The 19,539-nt window shown below is 42.7% G+C and overlaps 1 protein-coding gene across 1 annotated transcript; it reads left to right on the top strand.

Moving 5' to 3' along the window:
* Positions 1-966: 966 nt before the first annotated feature.
* Positions 967-7,705, top strand: LOC311291094 (uncharacterized protein; the record flags this gene model as incomplete). The annotated part of the gene is made up of 2 exons (XM_084409966.1): positions 967-7,442; positions 7,630-7,705. The coding sequence occupies one exon, from the start codon at positions 967-969 to the stop codon at positions 7,012-7,014; it is 6,048 nt and encodes a 2,015-aa protein (XP_084266092.1). The 3' UTR covers positions 7,015-7,442; positions 7,630-7,705.
* Between the last annotated feature and the right edge of the window lie 11,834 nt (positions 7,706-19,539).

The raw sequence follows: 19,539 nt of genomic DNA, 5'->3' as shown, positions 1-19,539 counted from the left end.
AATTTAATGTTAAGAGTAAGACGGAACTAATTATTGGTTCCGCCCAGAGGTTTCCGGCCGGGCGCTTTTGAGCGACGCACGGAGAAAAACTTTACGGCGAAAGAGACTGATTATTCCGCTGTTGTCGTGTTTAAGTGCATACATTTACAAGAAAATAGACAGAAGAAGATACGGGAGATCTGAAAGGATGTTTAGCACCTCTTTGTGATAAGCAGCAATGAGGTTTGTTAACTGTTTATTTTGCTATAAGGGTGTTTGTGTTGACATATGTTTTTCATGTGCCATTTTTTCTGATGTATAACATATAAAGTGTCTAGCTGTATATGAGCTGGATTATAACACAATATGTTGAGACATGCATTAGCATTATTTTGTTAATTTATTTATTTATTTATTTTCTTTAAACCAGTTCTCACGGGTTGACCAACATTAAAGCCCTGTAAACCAAGACCTCTTGCCTCATGCCTGTCACTGGGGGAGCTACAGTGAGAACTCAACTGCTCTGCATGAGTAGACGAGGAAGACAGTACCAAAGAGCCGTGATCCATGGGCAAGAAGGGACATCTCTACATCCAAGAGTGTGCATCTGCCCCTGACATTTACACATCTGCAGCATCCACAGAATAATCCAGGTGCCTTACCACAAATCCAGCTGAAGCCAAGAAGCTTAAATATTTTCCACAAGAGACTGTGACATATTTTTGCCTTTATATTCATACGGTATAGTTGCTTGCATGTTTAAGTGTTAACTAAGCTGCAACTAAAAGACTTGAAATGAAAATGTTCTGCATAATAGACTGAATTTTGCATTTCACAGATATTGATTTGTGTGAAGTAGATGTGAATATTTTCTAAAAACTAATACTAGTAGTTGAAAGTTTATAAATGTGAATAGCTATTGAGAAGTGAATCACTTAGCTTCTTGCCAAATTACATTTAACCCAAAATTAAGTACACCAAGTAACAATGTCAGAGCCTAGTCATACATCTAGCAGAAAGCAGGTTAGTGCAGGGAAAAATATAGAGCAGCAGTGCATAGACATGCAACCACAGGCCACTAAAGGCACAAGAGCTGATGACCACACTTCCTCACAAGAACCACGAAGGAGCCAAAGAGTCCGAAAATTAACGGAAAAGGGCCAAGAACTGTACAGTGAGCAAATAAGAAGATTTGCTCACCGTTTCACTGTGAGCTATGAGGAGTGGAAGGCTATCGCTAAGGACGCCAAGCAAGCCCTAAGTGGACAATGCTCTAACAACCTGCTACATGAATACATCAGCAAAGTAAGCGTAGCCTCAAAAAATCTGAACATTGCTTATGAAGAGTTGAGGCACATAGACAACCCTGATCAGGACACACGTCGCAGAATTGACACCTGTGATGCAGTAACCAGGAAGATCATCCAAAGTGCAAAAGATCGTTTGGAGACAGCAGATAACGGTGGAGGAAATGAAGAACAAGGCCACAGGGCGACATCGTCTATATTCAGGTCTGTAGCCTCAGACAAGAAAAGTGTCAAATCCCAATTCACTAAGTCCTCTCATGCTCAAGGCAGCTCCAGACATTCAAGTCGGATTTCTGCTAGCAGACAAGATGCCGCTGCTGAAGTTGCTGCCAATGAAGCTACTCTAGAAGTACTACTAGAACAAGAGTGTTGCATTGAGGAATTGGAAAAGCTTGAAGCTGAAGCTGCAGAGAGACAAAAGGTGCTAGATGCAAAGCGCAGACAACTGGAGCGACTAGAGACAGTTAAAAGGTTAAAAGCTGCTAAGGCACGTCAGCGAGTGTATGATCAGAGTGAGTGCTCAGATGAAGAAATAAGCAGTCTACTCCATCAAAGTGTCTGTATTAAGGAAAGGGAAGAAGCGAAACATGAAAATAATCTGTTGCAGCACCATTCCTCACCACAAGACTGGGCACACTCAAAGCAAGATGACAGCACAGCAGCTCTTGTTAGAGCACTTGCAGAGTCCATAAGTGCAGGTCGTCTTCCGATACCTGAACCAACAATATTCAGTGGCGACCCACTCAGATTCAATGACTGGAAGGTTTCGTTTCAGACACTCATTGATCGGAAAAACATTCCAACTGAAGAAAAGATATATTACTTGCGAAAGTATGTGGGTGGACCTGCTAAAAAGGCTATAGAGAGCTACTTCCTGCTTGGTTCAGAGTCAGCCTATCATGCAGCATGGAGGATCCTCGAGGAAAGATATGGGAATCCATTCCTCATAGCCAAAGCCTTCAGAGACAAGCTCGAGGGATGGCCCAAGATAAGCTCCAAAAGCAGTATCGAACTTCAAGAATTTGCTGATTTCCTTCGGAGCTGTGAGGCTGCTATGACTCAGATCAGAGGCCTCAATGTACTTAATGACTGCAATGAGAACCAGAAGTTACTTGCAAAACTTCCAGACTGGCTGACCTCGAGATGGAACAGAAAGGTAATAGAAGTCGAGGAAGAAAGTCACACATTCCCAAGCTTCCAGCAGTTTGTAGAGTTTCTCTCACGTGAAGCTAAGATTGCAAATAACCCAATAACATCTTTCCATGCTCTGAAACCTGTTGAAGATAAGCAGATCAAGGTTTTAAAGAACAGAGCTGTAGGAGCTAAAGTACTAGCAACTAACTCAGATGAAAAGGCTTCCTCCACAAGCTGTTTCTTTTGTGAGAAGTCAGGTCACAGTCTACACAAGTGTTGGAAATTTATGGATAAGACCATCTCTGAGCGAATCAAGTTTGTTCAAGGGATGAAGTTGTGCTTTGGCTGTCTGAAGCCTGGCCATCGCTCAAAAGAGTGTGAAAATAGGAAGATCTGCGATACTTGTGAGAAAGGACATCCAACCTGCCTACACGATAATCGCAGCAAAGAAAGAGGAATGTCAACAAGGACTGGTAGGGAAATGGAGCGTGACAAGTCAAGAGAAGGAACAACAGATCGTTCACAAGAAAAGATGACAAGAACACCACGCGAGGTAACATCTAACAGAGTTATCCAGAACGTTAAAAGCACCCATACATCCTCAGTCATTCCTGTGTGGTTGTCAACTGCAAGTAAGCCAAATCATGAAGTTCTTGTGTACGCTCTCCTCGATACACAGAGTGACACGACCTTCATCCTTGAAGAGACAGCAAAGGTGCTTCACACTAAAGATGAACCAGTCCAGTTAAAGCTCTCCACGATGACTTCAAGAAATACAGTGGTGCCTAGCAGAAAGCTGACTGATCTACAAATAAGAGGATTCTACTCGGATAAGATAATCTCTCTGCCAGTAACTTACTCAAGAGAATTCATCCCTGCAAACAGAGATCATATTCCCACACCAGAGACTGCCAAGTCATGGTCTCACCTTGAGCACATTGCAGATGAAATTGCTCCTCTACAGAGCTGTGATGTCGGTCTACTAATTGGCTACAACTGTCCTCAAGCTCTTGTACCAAGACAAGTGGTTGCTGGAGAAGAAAGTGAGCCCTTTGCTCAGAGAACAGACCTGGGTTGGAGTATAGTTGGTTATGGCAACCCATGTCTTGACTTTGGAGATGCTTTTGGAACAAGTCACCATGTCATTGTGAAGCAAGTGATATCAGTTCTTCCAAATCTCCCAAGCGAAGTGCACTATGTCTGTAGAGCGCAGATCAAGGAACTAATCCTTCCAACAGACGTCATCAAGGTGTTGGAATCTGATTTTGTAGAAAGGGCTTCGGAAGATGAACACCTTTCTCAAGAGGATCTTCAGTTCATGTCAATTATGGAAAGTGGCATCAGACTCAAGGAAGACGGTCACTATGAAATGCCACTTCCCTTCAAGAAAGGAAGACCAAACTTACCAGATAACAAGATATGTGGCATCCACCGTCTCAGATGTCTGGAGAAACGGTTAAAGGGAAATGAGCAGTACTACAAAGACTATAAGGCCTTCATGGATGAGACAATAGCTCGTGGAGATGCCGAGCTTGTCCCTGAAGAGGATGTCAGCAAGACTCCAGCGTGGTACATTCCCCACCATGGGGTGTATCATCCCCAAAAGCCTGGTAAGATCCGTGTCGTTTTCGACTGCTCCGTAAGGTTTCAAGGGACATCCCTGAATGACCATCTCCTGACTGGCCCAGAGTTAACGAACACCTTGGTGGGAGTTTTGTGTCGGTTCAGAAAGGGTCGTGTGGCAATTATGTGTGACATAGAACGTATGTTCCACCAGTTCCATGTTAAGAAAGAGGACCAAGATTATCTCAGATTCTTGTGGTGGAAGGATGGAGATCTTAAAGCCCAGCCCTCCATTTATCGAATGAAAGTCCACTTGTTCGGTGCAGCTTCATCACCTGGATGTGCTAACTATGGCCTGAAGCATCTTGCTGCTCAAGGACAAGAACGCTTTAGAGAAGAGACCATCAGGTTCATCCAGAAGAACTTCTACGTCGATGATGGATTGACAAGCGTAGAATCTGAAGACCAAGCAATCCAATTAGTGAAGGAAGCAAGAGAGCTTTGTCGCACAGGCAAACTTCGATTGCACAAGTTTATCTCCAACAGCAAAGAAGTCTTAGCCACAATTCCTGAGGAAGAGTGTGCTAAAGCTGTCAAGGATTTGACCATGATGTTGGGAGAACCACTGATGGAAAGAGCACTGGGGGTACAGTGGTGTGTGACTTCTGATGAGCTGCAGTTCAGAGTGGTTGTCAAAGAAAATCCACTTACACGCAGAGGGGTCCTGTCCACAGTTGCCTCTGTGTATGACCCACTTGGATTTGTGGCACCCTTCATCCTGGTAGGAAAGCAGATCCTGCAGCAGATGTGTCGTGATAAGCTCAGTTGGGATGATCCTTTGTCTGATGACCTTCGACCCCTGTGGGAGTCTTGGGTGCAAGATCTAAAAAACTTGGCTGAGGTGAGAGTCCAAAGATGCTATCTGCCATCAGGCTTCAAGGTCCAGCATTATGAGCTCCACCACTTCTCTGACGCTAGCGTGTCAGGCTATGGAGAGTGCTCGTATCTAAGAGCAGTCAGTACATCAGGCGAGGTCCACTGCTCCTTAGTCATGGGAAAGTCCAGAGTTGCTCCTACTAAAGTCATGACTATACCAAGACTCGAGCTGTCAGCAGCAGTGGTAGCAGTCCGGACCAGTGACATGCTTAAGAAAGAACTAGAAATAGACTGCCAACAAGAATGTTTCTGGACTGATTCAAAGGTTGTACTTGGGTACATCAGTAATGAAGCCAGAAGATTTCATGTTTTTGTAGCAAATAGAGTTGAGCGCATCAAACTAAGTACAGAGGCCGGACAATGGAGATATGTAGCTTCAGAAGACAACCCAGCTGACCACGCCTCAAGGGGTGTCACGGCAAAACAACTCACAGCTTCTAACTGGTTCACAGGTCCAGACTTTCTTTGGCAGAAAGAGTTACCAACTGGAGTTGTCATGGTGGGAGAGATCGAGAGCAGTGACCCAGAGGTCAAGAAAGCTCAGGTTCATGACACTCAGGCAAAAGAAGCAAAAACACTTCTAGAGCGTCTGCACAAGTTCTCAGACTGGGCAAGATTGGTGAAAGCTGTTGCCAGACTCAAGCGCCGTGCTAAGGAAATCAAAGGTCTCAAGCCAAAGTCCTGTGAGGCCTCGAGCTTGGAGGAAAGGAAAGAGGCGGAGCTGACCATAATCAAGATGGTGCAGGAAGCAACTTTCTCTCAAGAAATTCAACGCCTTAGACATCATAAGGAGACAAAGCTCAAAGACAAAGCCAACCAGCTGCACAAACTATGTCCGTTCCTAGATGATCAAGGTGTAATCAGAGTAGGAGGCCGCTTAGCTCATGCTGCCCTACATCCACACGTGAGGCATCCAGCAATCCTTCCTAGAGACAGTCATGTTTCTGCATTGCTCGTCAAGCACTATCATGAAAGAGTGTACCATCAAGGTCGAGGAATGACTATTAATGAACTCCGAGCCAATGGCATATGGATCTTGGGTTGCAGCAAGCTTGTTTCATCCCATATTCACAAGTGCACAAGTTGCAGAAAGTTTAGAAGATGCACAGAGCAACAAAGGATGGCAGACCTTCCAGAAGAGCGGATGGAAACAACTGCTCCATTCACTTACTGTGGAATGGACTGCTTCGGACCGTTTCACATTAAGGAAGGAAGAAAGGAGCTAAAGCGTTATGGGCTGTTGCTCACCTGCATGTGTTCCAGAGGAGTTCACATTGAAGCACTTGATGACTTGACCTCAGATGCCTTTATCAATGCTCTGCGTTCATTCATCGCCATTCGTGGATCAGTAAGGCAGATAAGGTGTGATCAAGGGACAAACTTTGTTGGAGCAAGGCGTGAGTTCATTGAAGCATTGAAACAGATGGATCAAGAGGAGCTCAAAGATTTGGGGTGCGAGTTCGTCATGAACACCCCGGCCTCAAGTCATATGGGTGGGGTCTGGGAAAGACAGATCCGCACTATCAGAAGTGTCCTGGCGTCCATTCTACAACAGTCATCCAGACAACTTGACTCCTCTTCCCTAAGAACATTTCTATATGAGGCCATGGCGGTTGTGAATAGCAGACCTCTAACCACTGATAATCTGAACGATTCTACTAGTCCAGAGCCCTTGACACCAAACCACATCTTGACCATGAAATCCACAATCATTCTCCCTCCTCCTGGAAAGTTTGTCAAGGAGGATCTCTACCTCCGCAGAAGATGGCGCAGAGTTCAACTCTTAACCAACAACTTTTGGGTACGATGGAGAAAGGAGTACCTCTTAAATCTCCAACACAGACAGAAGTGGACCAAAAATCGCAGAAATGCAAAGGTCGGTGACATTGTTCTGTTACAAGATGCTGCTACACCACGAAACCAATGGAAGCTAGCAAGAGTCATCGAGGTGTATCCTGGAAGCGATGAAAGAGTGAGGAGACTCAAGTTACTCATCAGTGACTCCTCCCTGGATGGAAGAGGAAAGCGTACATCCAAACCTGTTTACCTGGAGAGACCCATTCAGAAAACAGTTACATTGGTAGAAGCAGACTGATGGTTCTATCATACACTCAAACACAGTTTATTAGTTGTTTATTAGGATAGAGCTTAGTTTAGTTTATTAGGATAGAATTCATTTTAATTTATTCATGCAATATGTTTGTCTCCAAGTTTAAGAAATCACTTGTGATTTGGTGGGAGTGTAACTGCCTGTCGCCAGTTTATTTCTGTATTAGCACTTTTACTATTTTGTTTCTTCTGAATTTAATGTTAAGAGTAAGACGGAACTAATTATTGGTTCCGCCCAGAGGTTTCCGGCCGGGCGCTTTTGAGCGACGCACGGAGAAAAACTTTACGGCGAAAGAGACTGATTATTCCGCTGTTGTCGTGTTTAAGTGCATACATTTACAAGAAAATAGACAGAAGAAGATACGGGAGATCTGAAAGGATGTTTAGCACCTCTTTGTGATAAGCAGCAATGAGGTTTGTTAACTGTTTATTTTGCTATAAGGGTGTTTGTGTTGACATATGTTTTTCATGTGCCATTTTTTCTGATGTATAACATATAAAGTGTCTAGCTGTATATGAGCTGGATTATAACACAATATGTTGAGACATGCATTAGCATTATTTTGTTAATTTATTTATTTATTTATTTTCTTTAAACCAGTTCTCACGGGTTGACCAACATTAAAGCCCTGTAAACCAAGACCTCTTGCCTCATGCCTGTCACTGGGGGAGCTACAGCAGGCTCTTCACTAGCATTAGCAGGCCCTTCCAGCATTAGCCGGCTCTTCACTAGCCTCAGGCAGAGAGTGGAAGATACGCGTTTACAGCATTAACGGGCTCGTCCAGCATTAGCAGGCTCTTCACTAGCCTCAGGCCCTTCCAGCATTAGCCGGCTCTTCACTAGCCTTAGCAGGCTCTTCCAGCGTTAACAGGCTCTTCACTAGCCTCAGGCCGAGAGAGGAGTGGATACAGGTAACTCACAGCATTAGCAGGCTCTTCCAGCATTAGCAGGCTCTTCCAGCATTAGCGGGCCCTTCTAGCATTAGCAGGCTCTTCACTAGCATTAGCAGGCCCTTCCAGCATTAGCCGGCTCTTCACTAGCATTAGCAGGCCCTTCCAGCATTAGCCGGCTCTTCACTAGCCTCAGGCAGAGAGTGGAAGATACATGTAACTCACAGCATTGGCAGGTTCTTCACTGGATTCAAGCAGAGAGTGGAGGATACGTGTACTCACAGCGTTAGCGGCTCTTCCAGCATTAGCAGGCTCTTCACTAGCCTCAGGCAGAGGGTGGAAGATACGTGTTTACAGCATTAACGGGCTCGTCCAGCATTAGCAGGCTCTTCCAACATCAGCAGGCTCTTCACTAGCATTAGCAGGCCCTTCCAGCATTAGCCGGCTCTTCACTAGCCTCAGGCAGAGAGTGGAAGATACGCGTTTACAGCATTAACGGGCTCGTCCAGCATTAGCAGGCTCTTCACTAGCCTCAGGCCCTTCCAGCATTAGCCGGCTCTTCACTAGCCTTAGCAGGCTCTTCCAGCGTTAACAGGCTCTTCACTAGCCTCAGGCCGAGAGAGGAGTGGATACAGGTAACTCACAGCATTAGCAGGCTCTTCCAGCATTAGCAGGCTCTTCCAGCATTAGCGGGCCCTTCTAGCATTAGCAGGCTCTTCACTAGCATTAGCAGGCCCTTCCAGCATTAGCCGGCTCTTCACTAGCATTAGCAGGCCCTTCCAGCATTAGCCGGCTCTTCACTAGCCTCAGGCAGAGAGTGGAAGATACATGTAACTCACAGCATTGGCAGGTTCTTCACTGGATTCAAGCAGAGAGTGGAGGATACGTGTACTCACAGCGTTAGCGGCTCTTCCAGCATTAGCAGGCTCTTCACTAGCCTCAGGCAGAGAGTGGAGGATACATATACACACAGCGTTAGCAGATTCTTCACTGGACTCAGGCAGAGAGAGGAATGGATGTGTAACTCAGCGTTAGCAGGTTCTTCACTGGACTCAGACAGAGAGAGGAATGGATACGTGTAACTCACAGCGTTAGCAGGTTCTTCACTGGACTCAGGCAGAGAGAGAAGTGGATACAGGTAACTCACAGCATTAGCAGGCTCTTCCAGCATTAGCAGGCTCTTCACTAGCATTAGCAGGCCCTTCCAGCATTAGCCGGCTCTTCACTAGCCTCAGGCAGAGAGTGGAAGATACATGTAACTCACAGCGTTAGTAGGTTCTTCACTGGACAGCTGTGACTGCGAGTGAACAGCAGAAATAATTCCCACACTCACATATCCACCACACACTGTAAGGTTTCACTCGTGCTCATTTCCACAATAAAACTGCAATTCAACAGACTCACGGTGCAACCAAGGCTTACACCCGCAATCCAGCCGAAGTCTTTTCTCTCTCACTTTCTCTCTTTCACTTTCTCTCTCTCCCGCGGCCTCCCGCCGCGGCCGCGGCCGCTCGCGTGCTGCGTACCTCACCTCACCTCTCCTCGAGCCCTCCTGCCCTCTTCCTCACTGCCAAAGTGTCCTTTTATCAGCCACCTTCCTCCTCCATGTCCCAATCACCATCCTGTATCCTCCCCTCTCACACCTGCCGCGAGTTTTCCTCATCAAGCCTCGCCCGCCGCCATGACACTCACGTGGGAAACCGGAACCGTCCTGCTGTCACCGCGGAAGCACTCCCCGGGGGAAACACGTTCTCAAAAAAAAGGTTCCCGCCTTCGTCACCCCGTGACAGCTACATGACTTGCCGAGGCCAGCGATGCAAGAACACCCTGCTGTCTCTACTGCTCCCAGGTTTGTCACCAGTACCCAGGCCGAGTGTGCTGGTTTGCTGGACTGACTAGGCTGAACATCAGCCTTCAAAAATACCAGGTCTTTCAGACCTACTTGGTGGAGTAACACACGACCCACTTTACCACTGTGAAGGTACTGGTAGGCTTCAGTGCTCTTGTAGCTTTTCATAGCGGCACCATCTACTCCAAGGGACAGCACAAAATAATGGAATATATCACCGTACATTATTTCTGGCCACTTTCTCATGTCATCCTCCCAGTCGCTAGTAGCGATTCTTGAAGGATGCAATACATTTACACCATCCGACCGCCGCAGCACAGAAATAGTGTGCTCCCATATGTTGGCCATGTCAGCTAATTACCGCAAACTAACGAAATAATGTATAACAAAAGTTTGCTTGCCCTTTTTACTGACAAATTAGCTTTGTTTTGTAGCGCTGTTTACACTTCCTCTTTCTGTGGCGTTTGAGGCGGAAGTCGAAAGACAATCGCGTTCGACCGGAAACGGGTAAAGTGGGCAGGGCTACAAAAGGTCTATAGGTACAGACACCATATTTGAAATTCCGCGGCTAGCCGCCAACCTGAACCTCCGCATGCGCGGTTTATTTCTGTATGTCAACCGCATTACCACGTGACCCTAGTAACGTTCTCTATTTGTTAAAAAAGGAATCGCTTAGGCCTATAATCCTGGAGTTGCCTGCAAACCGGGTACGTGCACGAGTACGAGTCTGTCGAGATACTGTTGTAGGTATGGTATAAGTGTTTTGTTGGTACATATTTAGAGAATACATTGAGATGTATTAAAGTATGTAAAAGATTGTTGATTGCACTGTCTCATTTGACTGTGTTCCTATGAACTATACAATAGGCAGTGTCAGAACCTTTACAGTCAGATGGTCAAGATCTACAAGCTGGCAAAGAAGTAGAGAAGCATGGAGAAGACCAGATAATGCTAGATGAAGATAATGTGTCCAGCGAGGAGAATGGACAGTGTGATGAGATGGTTCTGTCCAGTAGTAAGAGTTTTTTTTTTCATTGTATTCTGTCTTGATTCTGAGAATGTAAACATTCCTCAATTGAAATTTAGAAATATAGATATGTGCCTTAGATTTTTAACTGGTACAAAGAAACGGGAACACAATTTAGGTCCTACCCATATACATTGCTTCTTTTATTAACATTCATTTTTCAAGTTCATTTTTATTATCAGACAATGTCACTGATTTTATTTTAGTAGATTATTTTTAACATCATGCTGTTTTATCTTCTGTTAAAATGTTATTGTCAAACAACTTTTGTTTATCTTTTTTTATTTTTGTTATCTCTTATTGAAATCTTTATTCAGTGCTTTGGTTAAACGTCTAAGTGCATCATACATAAAATACCTTAACTCTACATTGAATATTTTGTTGATTGTAGATAAAAGCAGCTCCCTGAAGTTGCTGCAGAAAAATAAGACTGCGGAAAAAATTAAGAAAATGCATGAGGAAATTTACATTTTGAAGAAAAAGTTGAGGGCAAGAACAGGTTGGTGACTATGGCTGGGTGAGGTCTGTTAAGATGTTAGTGGAATGAAAATCAGAACTGCGTTGCGACAACAGGATGGGGCTGATTTTAAAATAAGTAATTTTTGCAAAGTGTGTAAAATGTCAAAATATCAAGGAAAATGTGATTCCCCATTTCATTTCATAAACTTGTTCAAACTAAACAAATGTTGCATGCAGCTTTAGTTCTTTGTCAGTAGATAGCAGATGATGCTCAAATACATCCACAGTAACGTTTATTTTTGTTTGGCTGTTAGTTGAGGCTTATTTAGGGTGTGAAGACACTTGAATAAAAATGAAAACCAGTTCACACAAAAAGTTGATTTTATAATGTGATGTTTTTTTGGGGGTCAGGGAAGTAAAAAAAGAACAAATCCCTGGATTCAAATGATTCCAGCTCCACCTCCAGCTCCAGCTCCAACTCCAGCTCCCCCTCCAGCTCCACCTCCAGTTCCACCTCCAGTTCCTCGCTTTCATCCACTTCGTTCTCCAAAATGAAGAAACCCCACAAGAAGGGTAAATAGAAGCACTGTCATCCTCTGGCAAGAGGTACTGTTGTGGTTGGTGACTATTTTGCAATTAAGAGCCATAGTGTAACCTTTTTTGCTAAGAGGAATGACTACTATTAGGGATAATTCAGCATGCAGATCAGTGGCGTAACGAGCCAACACCGGGCCCTTATGCAGGATTATCAAGGCGGGCCCCCCTACTACAGGACGTGATGACGCAATGTCCACGAGTAGGCTACCATGAATAGGACAGGATAGGATCATAGAGACACAGCATATAAGAGATGAGATGACTGACAAAATCAGGAGTAGCCTATGCGCACCACAAAAAAACCCCCAAAAAACACTGGTGAATGCGCACTATAACACATGAAAAAACACTGCTGGTGACATGTCGTTTCAAACATGTATTTAATGATCAGTAAAATATGTTGTTGTCATTATTTATTCAAATAAATTCGCAATAAAGTCAAATGCGATAGGGGGCCCAGGCTGTCAATCAATATCTTCCAGTCACGCGGGCCCCTGATTGGTCCGGGCCCGTAAGCAACCGTGTACCCTGCTTACCGATAGTTACGGATGCAGATACAGAGTATGCAGATACAGAGTAATTCAACACTCCTTGCTATCACTTGAAATGTTTATCCCTTGGCACTTCTTCCTAGGCTTGCCAACTTCTTATTATATTTAGTAAATGAATACATAACAATTTCATAATTATTGACTATTTCAGTTAACATCACATTTACATCACAATAACCAGATACAATGATTAAATACAAATGTGTAAAAGAGTCATGATTGTGATTCTAAGGTTTTTTTTGTAAATATACAATTTGCTAGAATGTTGTTGGGCTTACCTTGTTTATCCTCAGAAATATTGGGACAGCCTGCAGTAGATTAGCCAGCAGCCAGGGCAGTTCACAGTATAGTGCACATACTGTATAACAGTGTTCTTCAAATCCTTCAAATGTCCTGCAGAGTTTAGCTCCGTCCCTAATCAAACTTTGAAAAAGAACCCTATTTAAAGAATCTTGCTTGTCTGTAGTCTACTGCAGTGGTTCCCAAACCCATTTTTGGAGCCGCCCACCACTGCACATTTTGTATGTCTCCCTCATTGAACACACCCAATTCAATACTGTGTCCTAATTCGCATACATATACAGTACTACTCCCTAAACGTTTTTTGTTTGTTTTGTGTGTGTGAATAAAAAGTACATACTTTGAGTGTGTAGCAGAAGAGTATGCAAGCTTTGGGACAAACTACTTCGTCATTTTTTACGGATGGCTTCGCCGCTTAGTTACGTGCATCCTGTAACCATTTAAACTGCCCTGTCAATCATCTTGTCACAGTTCCACATTTAATTTCCACAAGGATCTTTCATGAGGAGAAACTCTCATGTGTTTGCAATTTTAAAGGGGTGGTTCGGGATTTTTGACATCGGACCTCATTTTTAAGTCAGCCTGGTTGTTATTCATCAGTGGAGACATTTTTTTTTTTTTATTATCCAGTCCTTATATTTGGATAGTTAGCCGATGCTAGGCTAGCGCGAGTCAATGGTATATGTTAGCCAGCCATTGAAAACCGTTTTACCCACTCCACAGTGCACCAAACGCAAATCAATTATAACACTAGACTATCGATGCAAATGTCCGTTGAGAGAATAATGTTAGAAATCAAACTTACCTTTCATCTCAATGATCCCAAAGGAACTAGTTTCTCAGCAGCTGCGGAATTTTACTTTGCTCCGGTTAGTGTGCCAGCGGCAGGTAAATACACTTGCGTCATGTGTGTACCGGCTCACTCGGTTGCCTAGGTAATCAATATCACTCCGCTGCTGCTGTAGACAAGGCTTATGATTACAGGGAACAAATTATAACTAATGCAATGTGATGAAAGGTAAGTTTGATTTCTAACATTATTCTCTCAACGGACATATACATCGATAGTCTAGTGTTATAATTGATTTGCGTTTGGTGCACTGTGGAGTGGGTAAAACGTTTTTTAATGGCTGGCTAACATATACCATTGACTCGCGCTAGCCTAGCATCGGCTAACTATCCAAATATAAGGACTGGATAATTAAAAAAAAAAAATGTCTCCACTGATGAATAACAACCAGGCTGACTTAAAAATGAGGTCCGATGTCAAAAATCCCGAACCACCCCTTTAATATAATGATGCATTTAGAAGTTAATGATCAAATGTGTCTTTACAAAAGTTCACAATGCTGTTGTAGATGAAATATAATGTTGATAACATTTAATAAATATGTTTCCGTATATTAAATAACATATTTTCATATATTGAATAACATTGAAAAAATATATTTTTGTTTTATTGAGAATAATATTCTTGTTTAATTGTTTTATATTGGGGCTATTTTTTATTTTATTATTTGTTTCAGAATCAGTATGTTAGAATGCACTAAAAATGTGTTTACTGTAAAACTTCAAATAAAAGCCCGGGCTTTTATTTTCCCAAATCGCCGAACTGCACCGGCTTGTATTTGAGCCAGGCATCTATATGAGACAGGCCTTTAATTTTAGTTAGCATGACAGTAGGAGGTTACCATATCTGTGTTTGTGTTTAACAAATCAGTTAATGTCAGAATTAGCCTGACTAAGGTACACTCACCTAAAGGATTATTAGGAACACCTGTTCAATTTCTCATTAATGCAATTATCTAATCAACCAATCACATGGCAGTTGCTTCAGTGCATTTAGGGGTGTGGTCCTGGTCAAGACAATCTCCTGAACTCCAAACTGAATGTCAGAATGGGAAAGAAAGGTGATTTAAGCAATTTGAGTGTGGCATGGTTGTTGGTGCCAGACGGGCCGGTCTGAGTATTTCACAATCTGCTCAGTTACTGGGATTTTCATGCACAACCATTTCTAGGGTTTACAAAGAATGGTGTGAAAAGGGAAAAACATCCAGTATGCGGCAGTCCTGTGGGCGAAAATGCCTTGTTGATGCTAGAGGTCAGAGGAGAATGGGCCGACTGATTCAAGCTGATAGAAGAGCAACTTTGACTGAAATAACCACTCGTTACAACCGAGGTATGCAGCAAAGCATTTGTGAAGCCACAACACGCACAACCTTGAGGCGGATGGGCTACAACAGCAGAAGACCCCACCGGGTACCACTCATCTCCACTACAAATAGGAAAAAGAGGCTACAATTTGCACAAGCTCACCAAAATTGGACAGTTGAAGACTGGAAAAATGTTGCCTGGTCTGATGAGTCTCGATTTCTGTTGAGACATTCAGATGGTAGAGTCAGAATTTGGCGTAAACAGAATGAGAACATGGATCCATCATGCCTTGTTACCACTGTGCAGGCTGGTGGTGGTGGTGTAATGGTGTGGGGGATGTTTTCTTGGCACACTTTAGGCCCCTTAGTGCCAATTGGGCATCGTTTAAATGCCACGGCCTACCTGAGCATTGTTTCTGACCATGTCCATCCCTTTATGACCACCATGTACCCATCCTCTGATGGCTACTTCCAGCAGGATAATGCACCATGTCACAAAGCTCGAATCATTTCAAATTGGTTTCTTGAACATGACAATGAGTTCACTGTACTAAAATGGCCCCCACAGTCACCAGATCTCAACCCAATAGAGCATCTTTGGGATGTGGTGGAACGGGAGCTTCGTGCCCTGGATGTGCATCCCACAAATATCCATCAACTGCAAGATGCTATCCTATCAATATGGGCCAACATTTCTAAAGAATGCTTTCAGCACCTTGTTGAATCAATGCCACGTAGAATTAAGGCAGTTCTGAAGGTGAAAGGGGGTCAAACACAGTATTAGTATGGTGTTCCTAATAATCCTTTAGGTGAGTGTATTTCCGTATGTCTAAAGGGGGTCGCACACCAGACGAGAAGCGCAGCGCCACGTCTTTAAAATTCGAACACATTATTCTCTATGAGTGTACATTGTCTCAAATTGTCGTTAATGTATATACTGACTGTATATGTAACACCCTGTGCTCCAATATACATTCAGTTTTACATTCATTTACAGAAATCAGCTGCTTGAATGAAAATTGCTGATGTTATCGGATTTTCAGGTGATATTTTCAATTCATTCAGTTAACGGACGCTCTGAGGTAAAGTGAATTCAGACTGCAGACTAAGCAACGATTGTATTTAATTGTACAGTACAATCATAACATAGTACAGACATGATCTTAATTCCATAATATCCGTAAACATAACTATATTGCTGTTATACGGCACTATGCTTCTCGTACGGTGTGCAACCCCCTTTAGATTATTGGCAGCATAAAAAAACAAAACGATGTGACAGCCATGGGCTGAACAATACAAGTTACCGGTAAAATCCATCGAGCCTATGAACTAGTTGCCAGAAACACATCAACAAGAAAGAATGAAGGCTACCCTGTAAAACAACTGCAATCATGTGATACAAACCCTATATTCATCACTATCATCATCACCGCGATCCTCAACTACAAGTTCATTGGCGAATTCCTCCTCCTCATCGCTCTCCTCCATTTCTCCCTCTACGGCCTCCGCTAACTCTGCCTGCCTTGCTTGCACTAACAGCTCCTGCCCAGATGCGCAGGGCTCTCTTGCGTGCGCAATCTGCTCCATAGAACTGGCTTAAACAGACGATCGGATGGATTTTAGAAGATTAAATACAACCCGAAACTAAAAAACAGACCAGGCCTCTATTTGAGACCGGCCTTTATTTATCCAAACCTGTAGCCACACCAGGCGTGTAAAAGAGACAGGGGTCGGACTCGGCTATTATTTGAAGTTTTACGGTAAGTAATATGTTTTGCTTAGCAATGTTTTAAAAGCCCTTTTATTTCCATTACATTCTTTTAAAGCTTAACAATAAAGATTCTGAATTGTAAAAATCTGCTCACATCTAATTAATTTCCATCAATGTATTGACAGGCAGGTGGATAAAAAGGGTAAGTACACTCAAGGCTTGGGTATATTTAATTTTTCGCATGCACAGTCTGTACAAACACAAAAATCAGGCTGCACACAAATAGTGAACGCAGACATCAGCGGTCTGTGCTGATGGCAAAAATTATGTATTTAAGCTGTGAACTAGTGAGTTAATTCAAACTAAGGTACAGATGGATAAGGTATGTAGATACACATGAAGTACACTTAAGTACAGTCTTGATACACTATTTTACGTAGCTTATCCATGTGTAATATTCTTTAATTGCAATGTAATTAGGAAGCTACTGCATGTATTTAAACTGTAAACTAGTGAGTTAATTCAAACTAAAGTAGAGATGGATAAGGTATGTAGATACACATGAAGTACACTTAAGTACAATCTTGATACACTTTATTTTACGTAGCTCATCCCTGTGTAATATTCTTTAATTGTTATGCAATTAGGAAGCTAATGCATAAATTTATGCTGTGAACTAGTGATTTAATTCAAACTAAAGTACATATGGATAAGGTATGTAGATACACAAGAAGTACACTTAAGTACAATCTTGATACACTATTTTACGTAGCTTATCCCTGTGTAATATTCTGTAATTGCAATGTAATTAAGTCATCTTCATTTATATAGCGCTTTTAACAATGTAGATTGTTCCAAAGCTGCTGTACATTGATAATAGGAAATTAAAGTAACAGAGATTGTTTTGGCTTTACAGCAGCTCAATAATAAAGTTATTGTCCAGCTACAGTTAGTTTTGATTGATTCACTTCAGTCGCAACGATCATTAGTTATTAACTTAGGGGCCGCTAACACAACACCGTTTTAACAGAAAACTCTTAAGTTCTTTCTGCGCAAACTTCAAAAACTCGAACCTGTGAGAACTCTGATGGCGTGCACATGCGTATTACGAGTTCAGTCTATAGGTATGCACGTTTGAATATATGTGCGCAGGTGTGTAGTCCTTCCTACAAACCAACCCTCAACAAACTACTTGTCTGGCCTTAAAATGTATAATACAGAATTTCTATCGCCTCCGCGTAGCCACGCGAACCGGAATCATACCGACAACGCTTTATCTGTACAGAGGTAAAGAGAAGGAAAGGAGGCCTTTACAGGGGAGAGACTAGTTGACACTTCAGGACTGTGTTGTTGTCGCGCCCAGGCACAGGTCCTTCATCAGATCTGGATACACCCTGGATCCAGCAGACTGCAGCTAACCTCGGGATAAACGGAGAGACTAATATTAGCATTGACGCCATTCTTCTTATGATGTAACGAATACATCAGGATTTATGGGAAGTGTTCCTGGTTCTGGCTGACCTAAACTATGCAGCCTAATATTGAATTATAGAAGTCTATAATGGGTTATGTGTATGCTAGGTCAAAGAGATGTGTTTTTAGTCTAGCTTTGAACTGACAGAGTGTGTCTGCTTCTCGGACAATGTTAGGAAGACTGTTCCAAAGTTTTGGTGCTAAATAGGAAAAGGATCTACCGCCAGCAGTCGATTTTGATATTCTAGGTATTATCAACTGGCCGGAATTTTGAGATCGCAATAGACGTGAAGGACTATAATGTGTTAAGAGCTCGCTCAAGTACTGCGGAGCTAAACCATTTAGTGCTTTGTAAGTAATCAGCAAAAAATTTTTTTATTTATACGATATTTAATAGGGAACCAATGCAGTGTTGACAGAACAGGGCAAATATGGTCATACTTCCTGGTTCTGGTAAGAACTTGAGCTGCTGCGTTTTGGACCAACTGTAGTTGTTTATTAAGTGTGCAGGGCAACCACCCATAATAGCATTACAATAATCTAGCCTTGATGTCATGAACGTGTAAAGACAATGAGAAGAAACCAACCACAGACTAATTTTCTTCCAGAAAATTAATTCAAACTCTCTACTTCCTGCCGAACAAAAGAGAAGATTTGTTCAGAACATCTCATGATCATCACCGGTCTGACTAATTACAAGAGCCCCCAGCACTAACACATAACTAGTCAATGCTAGCTTTGTTGCCAAATTACTGATTGGTTAAGAGAAAGACAGAGACCAAGGTCTGACACAAGAGTCCTCACATTCCAGATTCAAATCACCAATCCAGGGCCATAAAATCAGGCTCCAGCTAGTCTACGCTAACCAACGAAAACCCCCAACTAAGAACTTTTATGAGCCCAGCTAAAGGAAGAACTTGTCAATGTGAGATAGCTTGGAAAAGAATGATTGGTTCAGAGATGACACAACTCGAGCCCACAACATTCCAGACCCCCTCCTCCTTAAGGACCTCTGAACGAACAAACCAATTCTCTTCTTTTCAAACCAGAGAACTGAGATTTTACCTAACTATACATAAAATCATTCAAGAACAATTTTCAACGGACTTATAAATCAAACATCATGCAACTACAATGATTCGATTTTGTGTCTACAATAAATGTGTGTCTAATATGCTTAGATCCCATATAATTCATGCAATTGTTATAACTGTTAGATGTTTGAATGAAAGTGTGTTGTTTCATATCAATATGATCGTATGCTCATGATTCAAAAGATGGCTTGATTGAAATCTGTGTAAAATGTTCGTATTCTTATAATGGTAATAATGTCTAAACTGTGGTCTCTGTACTCTCTGCTAGAGCGTGGAGAGTAAGGAGATCCCAGATAACGCATGATTTACGACAAGACAAAGAAAGCCAGTATCTAATTGGTCCGATCTCTTCAGGAGGTGGGACAAACTTTGAGTTTAAAAATCTTAGACAGAAACAAAGCTC

The sequence above is a fragment of the Rutilus rutilus genome (genome assembly GCF_951802725.1).
Source record: "Rutilus rutilus genome assembly, chromosome: 5".
Lineage (NCBI taxonomy): Eukaryota > Metazoa > Chordata > Actinopteri > Cypriniformes > Leuciscidae > Rutilus > Rutilus rutilus.
Note: the sequence above shows the minus strand (reverse complement) of the source record. Positions and strands in the feature narration are given on the sequence as shown.